Source organism: Hemitrygon akajei, chromosome 5 (assembly GCF_048418815.1).
Source record: "Hemitrygon akajei chromosome 5, sHemAka1.3, whole genome shotgun sequence".
Taxonomy (NCBI): domain Eukaryota; kingdom Metazoa; phylum Chordata; class Chondrichthyes; order Myliobatiformes; family Dasyatidae; genus Hemitrygon; species Hemitrygon akajei.
Window position 1 is genome coordinate 5,044,762 of NC_133128.1, and position 12,274 is coordinate 5,057,035.

Genomic DNA, 12,274 nt, shown 5'->3' on the forward strand with positions numbered 1-12,274 from the left:
ATTAGAACAGAAAAGGAGGAATTTCTTTAGCCAGAAGGTGGTGAATCTATGGAATTCATTGCCATGGGTGATTGTGAAGGCCAAGTCAGACAGACAGACATACTTTATTGATCCCGAGGGAAATTGTGTTTCGTTACAGCTGCACCAACCAAGAATAGTGTAGAAATATAGCAATATAAAACCATAAATAATTAAATAATAATAAGTAAATTATGCCAAGTGGAAATAAGTCCAGGACCAGCCTATTGGCTCAGAGTGTCTGACACTCTGAGGGAGGAGTTGTAAAGTTTGATGGCCACAGGCAGGAATGACTTCCTATGACGCTCAGTGTTGCATCTCGGTGGAATGAGTCTCTGGCTGAATGTACTCCTGTGCCTAACCAGTACATTATGGAGTGGATGGGAGTCATTGTCCAAGATGGCATGCAACTTGGACAGCATCCTCTTTTCAGACACCACTGTCAGAGAGTCCAGTTCCACCCCCACAACATCACTGGCCTTATGAATGAGTTTGTTGATTCTGTTGGGGTCTGTTACCCTCAGCCTGCTGCCCCAGCACACAACAGCAAACATGATAGCACTGGCCACCACAGCCTCGTAGAACATCCTCAGCATTGTCCGGCAGATGTTAAAGGACCTCAGTCTCCTCAGGAAGTAGAGATGGCTCTGACCCTTCTTGTAGACAGCCTCAGTGTTCTTTGACCAGTCCTGTTTATTGTCCATTCGTATCCCCAGGTATTTGTAATCCTCCACCATGTCCACACTGACCCCTTGGATGGAAACAGGGGTCACCGGTGCCTTAGCCCTCCTCAGGTCCACCACCAGCTCCTTAGTCTTTTTCACATTAAGCTGCAGATGATTCTGCTTGCACCATGTGACAAAGTTTCCCACCGTAGCCCTGTACTCTGCCTCATCTCCCTTGCTGATGCATCCAACTATGGCAGAGTCATCAGAAAACTTCTGAAGGTGGCAAGACTCTGTGCAGTAGTTGAAGACCAAGGTGTAGATAGTGAAGAGAAAGGGAGACAGGACAGTCCCCTGTGGAGCCCCAGTGCTGCTGACCACTCTGTCTGACACACAGTGTTGCAAGTGCACGTACTGTGGTCTGCCAGTCAGGTAATCAATAATCCATGACACCAGGGAAGCATCCACCTGCGTCACTGTCAGCTTCTCACCCAGCAGAGCAGGGCGGATGGTGTTGAGCGCACTGACCCTCACAGTGCTCGCTGGCTTGTCCAGGTGGGCGTAGACACGGTTCAGCAGGTAGATGATGGCATCCTCAACTCCTAGTTGGGGCTGATAGGCGAACTGGAGGGGGTCTAAGTGTGGCCTAACCATAGGCTGGAGCTGCTCTAGAACAAGTCTCTCCAGGGTCTTCATGATGTGGGAGGTCAATGCCACCGGTCTGTAGTCATTGGAGCCACTGGGGCGCGGCGTCTTTGGTACAGGAATGAGGCAGGACGTCTTCCACAGCACAGGAACCGTCTGTAGACTCAGGCTCAGGTTAAAGACATGGTGAAGTACTCCACATAGCTGGGGGGCACAGTCATTGAGTATATTTAAAGTTGAAGTTAATAGATTCTTGATTGTCAGGCTATCAAAGTTTATAGATAGAAGGCAGGAGAATGGGGCTGAAAGGGATAATCAGTCACCCATGATATAATGGTGGAGAAGACATGATGGGCCGAACAGTCTAATTCTCTCCTGTGTGTTACGGTGATAACTCTGATGCTCATGTTACAGGTGGAATCCTTGCGGGGCTGATATCTGATTGGACAAGGAAGAGGGCAACCACTTGTGGAGCAATGCTGCTGCTAGCTGCACCTACAGTAAGATCTGTTTATGTTATCCCTCAAGGAGAGTTCTTCAGCACTGTGTCTTGCTTCTCAGAAGTCTCTGAGATACGAACAGCTATTGCTTGTTAGAAATGCAAGAACACATGTAAGCTCCCATTAGTGAACTGGTGAGGAATTATAAACAGGAGATTCTGCAGACGCTGGAAATCAATATTCCAAATGTGGTTTTATAACATCACCTTGCAAATCTTGAACTCGGTGCAACATATGCAAAATGCTGGAGAAACTCAGCAGATCAGGTGGCACGTGTGGAGAGGCATAAACAGTCGACGTTTCGGGCCGAGACCCTTGACCAAGTCTACGAAAAGGAATAAACAGCATCTGCAGAAGCTCTTGCATGCACGATTTGGGGTTCCTGAACTCAGTCCTCTGACCAATTTGGGGTTCCTGAACTCAGTCCTCTGACCAAGGTGCCAGTCTACTTTTTAACCACCACATCAATTTGAGGGATCTGTGGACATGGACACCAGGATCTCTTTCTTCCTCTATACTGCTATGAATCTTGCCTTTAACCCTGTATTCTGTCTTCAAATTTGATCTTCCACAGTGAATCACTTCACACTTCTCTGGGTTGAATTTTATCTGTCACTTCTCAGCCCAGCGCTGCATCCTATCAATATCCAGTGGTAAGCCAAGATGAGCTTCTGCTCGATCCACAAAACCCCCAATCACGGTTTCATCCGCCAACCCACCCTTCCACTTCCTTATCCAACTTGTGCTGGGGTTTTTCAAGTCAGTTCAAGAACTTGATGGCAGTGCAGAAAAATCTATTGTCGAAGTTTTTGATGTGGCCTCACTGTGTCATTTCCAAATGTGAGGCACTTGCTTATTATTGAGGTGAGTGCGACAGGGCGCCAGTTGTTCAAGCATGTTACCTTGTTCTTTTTTGGTACAGGGACAATGGTGGATAATTTGAAACGGGAGGGCACTGTACACTGGGAGAGGGAGAGATAAAAAATGTCTGTAAAACACTCCTGCCAGTTGTGCTGCACACATTCTGAGTACTTGCCCTGGGATGTCATCTGGTCCTGTAGCCTTGCAATTGTCCACTCGTTGGAAACACCTGCGTACCTCAGCCTCACAGATAACCAGGTTGCAGGTTGTAGTGGTGGCTTTCCTTGGAGACTCAGAGTTAGCAACGTCGAACCAGGCGTAAAAGCGATTGAGCTCATCCGGGAGAGAGGCCGTGAGGTTGGTGGCACCACTACGTTTGGCTTTGAAGTCTGTGATGGTATGCAGCCCTCGCCACAAGTCACGTGTGCTATTCGTTGTGAATCTTGACTCAGTCTTCTTTCTGTATTGTTGTTTCACAGGCTTGATAGCTTTGAGAGGTAAAGATATCTTTAGTGGAAGGTTTAATACTTAATGGCCGGCTTGTGGCTGGACTTCGGAGCAAAGGCTCCTGAGTTCGAATCCAGCCGGCTCCCTTGCACACTTTCCATCCGTGCTGGGTTGAGCGTCGAGCTGCAACTCGGCCTCGTAAAAACAGGAAAGCCTGCAAAAAAAAAATGCCGTCACAACGGTGTCCCGATGACTCCACTGGGGGTTAAAGGCCTTCTTCTTCTTCTTCTTCTTCTTCTTCTTCTTCTTCTTCTTCCTCTTCTTCCTCTTCTTCCTCTTCTTCCTCTTCTTCCTCTTCTTCCTCTTCTTCTTCCTCTTCTTCTTCCTCTTCTTCTTCTTCTTCCTCTTCCTCTTCCTCTTCCAGACATACTTTATTGATCCCGAGGGAAATTGGGTTTCGTTACAGCTGCACCAACCAAGAATAGTGAAGAAATATAGCAATATAAAACCATAAATAATTAAATAATAATAATTTAATCATGCCAAGTGGAAATAAGTCCAGGACCAGCCTATTGGCTCAGGGTGTCTGACACTCCGAGGGAGGAGTTGTAAAGTTTGATGGCCACAGGCAGGAATGACTTCCTATGACGCTCAGTGTTACATCTCGGTGGAATGAGTCTCTGGCTGAATGTACTCCTGTGCCTAACCAGTACATTATGGAGTGGATGGGAGTCATTGTCCAAGATGGCTTGCAACTTGGACAGCATTCTCTTTTCAGACACCACCGTCAGAGAGTCCAGTTCCACCCCCACAACATCAATGGCCTTATGAATGAGTTTGTTGATTCTATTGGTGTCTGCTACCCTCGGCCTGCTGCCCCTTCTTCTTCTTCTTAAATAAGTAGTGCAAATTAAGAGCAAAAATTATATACTGAGATAGTTTCATGAGCTCATTGTCCATTCAGAAATCGGATGCCAGAAGGGTAGAAGCTGTTCCTGAATCAGTAAGTGTGGGTCTTCAGGCTCCTGTACCTCCTCCTGGACGGCACCAATGAGAAGAGACCGCTTCCTGGATGACAAGGTTGTTTAATAACAGATGCCTCCTTTTTGAGGCATCGCCTTTTGAAGGTGTCCTTGATGCTGGCGAGGGTAGTGGCCATCATGGAGCCACCGGAGTCTGCAACTTTCTGAAGCTTCTTTTGAATCCTGTGATGATAGTGTCACACACTGGAACAGCAAATTTGCAGATGACACCAAGATTGGGGCGTAGCAGACAGTGAGGAAGGCTTTCAAAGTTTGCAGCGGGGTCTGAACCAGCTGAAAAATGGCAACTGGAATTTACTGCAGACAAGTGTGCGGTGTTACACTCTGGGAGGACAAACAGACTTGCACAGTGAGTGGTAGGAGTGTCATAGATCAGATGGAATACTGATCCATAATTCCTTGATAGGGTCATAAAGAGAGCTTTTGGCACATTGGCCTTCATAAATCAACATATTGAATTAGGATGTTATGTTGAAATTGTATAAGACATTGATGAGGCCTAATTTGGAGTGTTGTGTTCAGTTCTGGTCACCTCCCTACAGGACAGATGTCAGTAAGATTGAAATAGTGCAGGGAAAATTTACAATGGTGTCACCAGGACTTGAGGACCTGAGTTATAGGGTAGGTTGAATAGGTTAGGACTTTAATCCCTAGAGCATAGGAGGGGAGATTTGATAGAGGTATACAAACGTATGAGGGTATAGGTAAATGCAAGTAAGCTTTTCCACTGGTTTAGACTGCAACTAGAAGTCATGGGTTAAGGGTGAAAGGTGAACTGTTTAAGGGGAACGTGATGGGAAACTTCTTCACTCAGAGGCTCGTGAAAGTGGTGGATGCGATTTTGATTTCAACATTTTAGGAAAGGTTGTATAGCTACATGGATGGGAGGGGTATGGAGGGCTATGGTCCAGGGGCAGGTCGATGGGACTAGGCAGTATGAATGGCTCAGCCTGGACTAGATGGGCTGAAGGGTCTGCGTTTTGTGATGTAATGTCCTGTGACTAGTGTTTTTCTTAAACTGCACTCCAATCTGAATCTTCAGACTGAGCACAACAACAACGCTCTGCGTTCTTGGTCTCTTGCCATTTGAGACCTTATACATGATAGACTGCCATGCTGTCTTCACTCATCCCCACAAACCCTCTTCCTTCCTTAAGAGAAAGATTCACTTTATTTATCACATGTACATTAAAACTTGATGTTTGCATCAAAGATCAATGCAATCAGAGGATGTGCTGGGGGCAGATGGTGCCATGTTTCTGGCGCCAACATCAAGTGCCCACAACTTATTAACCCTAACCCGTATGTCTATGGAATATGGAGGAGACCCACTCAGTCAAGGGGAAAACATAAAACTCCTTATAGACAGTGGTGGGGATTCCATCTGTGGGGGAGCCCCTGTCCTACACACAGAAAAAAACTTACCTTTGACATTCCCTCTGTAGCTTCCTCCAATCATATTAAAAGTATGTCCTCTCATATTAGTCATAACCAACCTGGGAAAAAGGTGCTGGCACTCCACTCTATCTATGCCTCTTATCATCTTGTAACAAGTCGCCTCTCATCCTCATTCATTCCATAGAGAAAAGCCCTAACAATAGAGTAGAGCAGTGGATGTTGTCCGCATGGACTTTATAAAGCATTTGACAAGGTCTCTCATGATAGGGTGACCGAGAAAATAGTGACACATGGGATTCATGGAGATTTGGACTGGATTCAGAATTGGCTTAGCAGTATGAGACAGAGGAGGTGGTGGTGTTCCTTTTGACTGGAACGTCAGTGTCTGTGATTATATATAAATATAAATCCTATCTCGAGGCCTTCCGTTGGTCAATATTGGCTTATGGATGTTGTGTCCCAGCTGTTTACTTATTACACAGGCCAGGGCAGTACGATATGGAGAGCAAGCTGTTGTCCATGCAGCAGACTTTCCCTCTCCACATAGCTGGTGACTTCAAAGGAATGGCAGAGATCGATACAGTTTGGCACTAGCGGTGTTGCAGGAGTTGCCAGTCAGCGTAGAACTCAACGAAAGACTGCCCTGTGGACTCCAGCTCCAGACTTTCCCTCAAGGTTTAATCCCAAAGCCTTCCCGATGTGTGGGTTTTGCTGCGAGGCAACAGAGGTTTGAGATCAGAGATTTCCTTCTCCTAGATGAACTGCAAACTACGGCTGACAAGCCCCAGCTATCCAAAGTAACTGATTTTAGGGCACTGGTATCCCACCTTTGCCCCTTCTCCTGTCAGTAGAAACGGTTCCACTGGGCTTAGTAGCTAAGCCCCAGGGGAAGGCCAGGAGCTGGACTTGGTTGTCAGAGGCTATTTGAGATGCACACCATTTGGAGCTTATCCCTGCTAAATCCCTGGGCTATGACAACCTTAAGGATCCATAAACCCTGTCTATATATGTTGTCCAGCTGAATGCGAAGAACAAGATCGGAACCATTAACACACTCGCCCTACCAGTCATCAGATACCCAGCCGCAATAGCGTGCTGGCCAAGGAATGAATGGCAAGCCGCTGACATCAAGACCTGGAAACTACTAAGAATACATGGAAGATTCCAATGACAAATGACTGTACACCTGCCGGAATAAAGGAGGACGGGGACTTGGAAGTGTCAAGGCCACAGTCCTGGAAGATATATGAAACATCCATGGAAGATGGCCCCTAAGGAGGATACCTCAGACAGTAGGCAAGGGACTTAGAAGTAGGTAAATCAGAGCTAGAGTAACAGAGGTCATGGCAGGACAAGCCACTGCATGGGATGTACCATTGTCAGGTATCGGAGGTGGCTGAGATAAGGAAGTCCTATGAATGGCTGGAAATGGCAGGTCTGAGGGACAGTGCAGAAGCGCTGCTCATGGCTGAACAAGAACAGGTGCTAAGAACAAGAGCGATAGAAGCAGGGGTCTATCACACCAGACAAGACCCAAGGTGCAGATTGTGCAAGGAATCTGCTGAAACCATCTAGCACCTAATAGCAGGGTGCAAGATACAGGCAGGGACAGCATACACCGAACGGCACAACCAAGTTGCAGGAACTGTGTACAGGAACATCGACACTGAGTATGGATTGGACACTCCCAAGTCCAAACAGGAAACACCCGAGAAGGTAGTGGAGAATGACAGAGCTGAGATCCTGTGGGACTTCCAAATACAGACTGAGAAGCAGGTACTGGCCAACCAGCCAGACAGAGTAATACTGGACAAGGAACAGAAGAAAGCAATAGATGTGTCAATCCCAAATGGCAGTAACATCAGGAAGAAAGAAAATGAGAAGCTGGAGAAATACCAGGGCTTGAAAGAGCAGATAGAAAAGATGTGGAAGGTTAAAGTCAGAGTAATCCCAGTGGTGATAGGAGCACTTAGGGCTGCGACACCTGGACTGGGAGAGTGACTCTAACAAATCCTGGGAACAGCATCTGCGATCTCAGTCCAGAAGAGAGCTCTACTAGGAACAGCAAGGACACTGCGCCGAGCCCTCGAACTCCCAGGTAGAGGACCTGAGACTGAGGGAAAAATACACATACACACCACCCATATGGGGTGGGAAAATATACATAAATTCTACATATTGGGGCGTTTTGTGTGAAGAAAATATCTGATCTTAAACCTCCATCCAGTGCCTTGTGGCTAAACCCACTTGGATGTTTTCCTCATTGGCTGAGCGGTGAAAATTATGACAGGCATGGCTAGAGTCAATAGTCAGTCTTTTTACCAGGCTGGAAGTGTCAAACGTGAGGACGGAACTTTAAACTGAGAGGCGGAAAGTCTTAAGGAGATTTTTTGTTTACATAGAGAGTGGCATGCGCCTGGAACAGGCTGTGATGGTAGGGGATGGAGGCAGATATGACAGCAATGGTAGGCAGGCAGGAAATGGAGGGATATGGACCATGTGCAGGCTGATTTGGCATTACGTTTGGAACAGATGTTGTGGACCGAAGGGCCTGTTCCTCTTTTGGACTGTTCTATATCTCTCGATAGAGAGTTCTTTATAATCACTGTTGAAGCTTTGTCTTCTGCGCTCATTTTTCTCATGGTAATTCTCTCTGCCCTGTTATTATCAAGTGCCACCATTACCCTCTCCAAACATTTGAAATTTTGACAAGTTACTGTTTGTTTGTGCATCAGGGCAATGCATGTTTGGCAGATTGTCTAGTTTTACACCTTGTACTTCACCATCCATGGGGGATTCAGTTACCCAAGTAGCTTTGCTTGTTTGCAACCTGCGCCTTGAGTGTGATAATAATTAACACATGTATCTGTTACTGAGAATAATGGTTGAATATTGTGTTTGTGCCCCTGCAGCTCTACATATTTTCCTCAGTTGGCTACATGGGTCTGAAAACCATCAGCGGTGAGTGACTCCTTCCAGCTAGTCAGACGTGTCATTTGCTGCAATTCAAGATACAAGATTGTTTAATGTCATTTCCAGTGTAAAGGAGAATGGAATAATTGCTATGCCGATCCAGTGTGGCACAAAAAACACAATCAGATAAAGAACACAATAATAATAAAAACACAATAATAAAAGTACATAAGACTTGGGAGCAGAATTAGGCCATTTGGCCCATCGAGTCTGCTCCACCAATCAATCATGGCTGATCCTTTTCTCCCTTCCTTGGCTCCAGTCCCCCCTTCTCCCTGTAACCTTTGATGCCGTGTCCAATCTAGAACCTATCAATCTCGGCCTTAAATACATCCAACGACCTGGCCTCCACAGATGCCTGTTGTAATAAATTCCACAAATTTTCCACCCTCTGGTTAAAGAAATTTCTCCGCATTTCTGTTTTAAATGGACACCCCTCTATCCTGAGGCTGTGCCCTTTTGTCCTAGACTCCCCCAACATGGCAAGCATCCTTTCCACATCTACTCTGTCTAGGTCTTTCAATGTTCGAGAGGTTTCAATGAAATCCCCCCCATCCTTCTAAATTTCAGTGAGTGCAGACCCAGAGCTATCAAACTTTTCTCATATGATAACCCTTTAATTCCAGGAATCATCCCTGTGAACATCCTCTCAATCCTCCCCATTGCCAGTACATTTTTTTCTTAGATGAGGAACCCAAAACTGTACACAATACTCAAGGTGAGGCCTCACAGTATCTTATAAAGTCTTAGTATCACATCCCTGGTTTTGTATTCTAGACCTCTTGAAATGAATGCTAATATTGCATTTGCCTTCCTCACCACCGACTCAACCTGCAAGTTAACCTTTGGTGTGCTCTGCACAAGGATTCACAAGTCCCTTTGCATCTCTGAGTTTTGGATTTCCTTCCCATTAAAAAGTAGCCTGCATATTTATTTCTGCTACTGAAGTGCATGACCATGCATTTTCCAACGTTGTACTTCATTTGCCACTCTCTGGCCCATTTTCCTAATCTGTTTAAGTTATTCTCCAGCCTTCCTGTTTCCATAACACTACCTGCCCCTCCACCAATCTTTGTATCATCTGCAAACTTGGCAACAAATCCATCCATTCCATCATCTAAATCATCAATATACAGCATAAAAAGAAGCGGTCCCAACTCCAACTCCTGTGGAACACCATTAGTCACCAGCAGCCAACCAGAAAAGGATGTGGAGGGGTGAGTTAGTGGATGGAGGTGTTGATTAGCCTTATTGCTTGGGGAAAGTAACTGTTTTTGAGTCTGGAGGTCCTGGCACGGATGCTACATAGCTTCCTCCCTGATGGGAGTGGGACAGTCTTTGAGCAGGGTGGGTGGGATCCTTCATGATATAACGTACTGTTCTACGTTTTGAAAGAAGACCAAATAATTCAATATTCTGTTTATTTGCTGATTTGGGTTAGCATCTCCTATAGAACTGTCAACCTCACTGACAAGAAATGGCTTACTGTAATCTCCCCACTACACCCAGTAATGATGCCTGTCTTCATTTTATTCCAGTGATGCTGATAGGCTGTGGGGCCTTAGTGAATGGACCATATGCCCTGATCACGACTGCAGTGTCTGCTGATTTGGTGAGTGGTTAAATTCAGTAACAAGGTCAACTTCTCGAGCTGTTGCCTGGCACTGGCTTTAACCAGGTTGGTGGGGCAAGGATAGGTGATGAAAACCTGGACAAATAGTAAGGTTTTGAGGAGGATAACAATGGGATGGAGCGGTGGGACGGTATTCTTGAGCTTACTGGTATTGCTTTATTATTGTTGCCTGTACGGTGAAGAACTTTTGCTTTGCATCCTGTTCAGACAGTTCATTCCTTACATCAGAATCAGAATCATTTTATTGCTATTGGGTGAAACACACCAGAATTGATTATGGTTCGGTGCCAAGCATCAAACACAGGGCAATACCATAACAGACAACACAACAGTAACCAACAATTCACAAGACAATAGTGCAAACAGCCATGAGCAATCAACAATTAGCAGAATGGTCACATGTGCAAATGTCAATAGTCAAACTTAGTTAAGTGTGAACATAGGAACAGACTCAATAATTATCAACAGAACCAGGAGAGCAGGAAAGACCAGTTAACGGATGTTGTACAGGGACAGTCAAGGTATTACACCTGAGTGAGTTTTGTTGAGAACCTGGATAGCCACAGGAACGAAGCTTCAGAGATGACATGGAGTCCTGGAGGTGATGGACTTATAGCATCTTCCTGATGGCATTTTGGTGAATATTGAGGTGATAAAAAGGAAAATGGACTCCATGATACCAGAATTGGTGGCAGTGATCAAGATTCACAGTTCAAAATTGTTTAATGTCATTTCCAGTTCGTTCATTCATTATGTACCAAATCGTATGATGTGGGTGAACATGTTTGCTCAACTATATAAAATGTTAAACCATGCTGATTATTCAGGCTGCGTTCAAGATTCAAGATTGTTTAATGTTATTTCCAGTACACAAGTGTGAATGAGAATGGAATTATTGTTACTCCGGATCTGACACAGCACTGAAAACACTAAGATAAAGAACACAATAATAAAAAGCACAATAAATATAAATGCATACGATAGCTTATATGCGTAGATTGATTGTATGTTCATAAAGTATCACTAGGCACAGGAGTGTCTGTACATAAGGTGACTCTAACAGGAAGTGATAAAGTAGTGGTGGTTGGGGTGTGGAGGGGTAGGTTACTGGGTGGAGGTGTTGATCAGCCTTACTGTATAGAGAAAGTAACTGTTTTTGAGTGAAGGGGAGTGTTTAAGGCTGGAAATGGCTAATACGAGGAGGCATAATTTTAAGGTGATTAGAGTGAATGTCAGAGGTAAGTTTTTACACAGTTGTGAGTGTATGGAATGCCCTGCCAAGGGTGGTGGTTGAGGCAGATACATTAGGGACAATTAAGAAATGTAGATAGGCAAATGGAGGATAGAAAACTGGAAGACTATATAAAAGGGAAGAGTTAGACTGATCTTTGAATAGGTTAAAGTGTTGGATGGCAGTTAGTGTAATAAGGAGCTGACTGTGGACTTCAGGAAGGGGAAGACGAGGGAGCGCACACCAGTCCTCATCAAGGGATCAGCAGTGGAAAGGGTGAGCAGTTTCAAGTTTCTGGGTGTCAACATCTCTGAAGATCTATCCTGGGCCAACATATTGATGCAATTACAAAGAAGACAAAGGCAGGAGCTATATTTCATTCTAAATTTAAGGAGACGGCTAGTCACCAAAGACGCTTGCAAATTTCTACAGATGTACTGTGGAGAGCATTCTAACTGGTTCGATCACCGTCTGGTTTGGAAGGGCCACTGCACAGGATGGGAAACAGCTGTAGAAAGTTGCCAACTTAGACAGCTCCATCATGGGCACTAGCCTCCCCAATATCGAGGACACCTTCAAAAGGTATGCCTCAAAAAGACAGCATCCATCATTAAGGATCCCCAGCATCCAAGAGATGTCTTCTCATTGAGAAAGCACAGGAGCCTGAAGACACACACTCAATGCTTCAGGAACAGCTTCTTCCTTTCTGCCATCAGACTTTGGAATAGACAATGAACTCAAGAGCACTACCTGATATCGGCAAAAGGCGACGTAAATCAGGCACCCGTCATCAGCAAACAAGAAACTATAAACCCTGCCACGTTTCCAATTGTCAAGAACTTCAGTCAGGCTTGTTTGAA

At 45.3% G+C, this 12,274-nt stretch overlaps 1 protein-coding gene across 2 annotated transcripts in view; it reads left to right on the forward strand.

Annotated features, from left to right (window-relative positions):
* The window catches only part of LOC140727457 (glucose-6-phosphate exchanger SLC37A1-like), a 103,987-nt gene that overhangs the window by 73,181 nt on the left and 18,532 nt on the right, over window positions 1-12,274 (forward strand). For both annotated transcript variants that reach the window (XM_073044763.1, XM_073044764.1), the window contains 3 exons: window positions 1,743-1,828; window positions 8,490-8,538; window positions 10,089-10,162. In XM_073044763.1, the coding sequence (XP_072900864.1) occupies window positions 1,743-1,828; window positions 8,490-8,538; window positions 10,089-10,162 (209 nt within the window). The remainder of the gene's footprint in view (window positions 1-1,742; window positions 1,829-8,489; window positions 8,539-10,088; window positions 10,163-12,274) is intronic.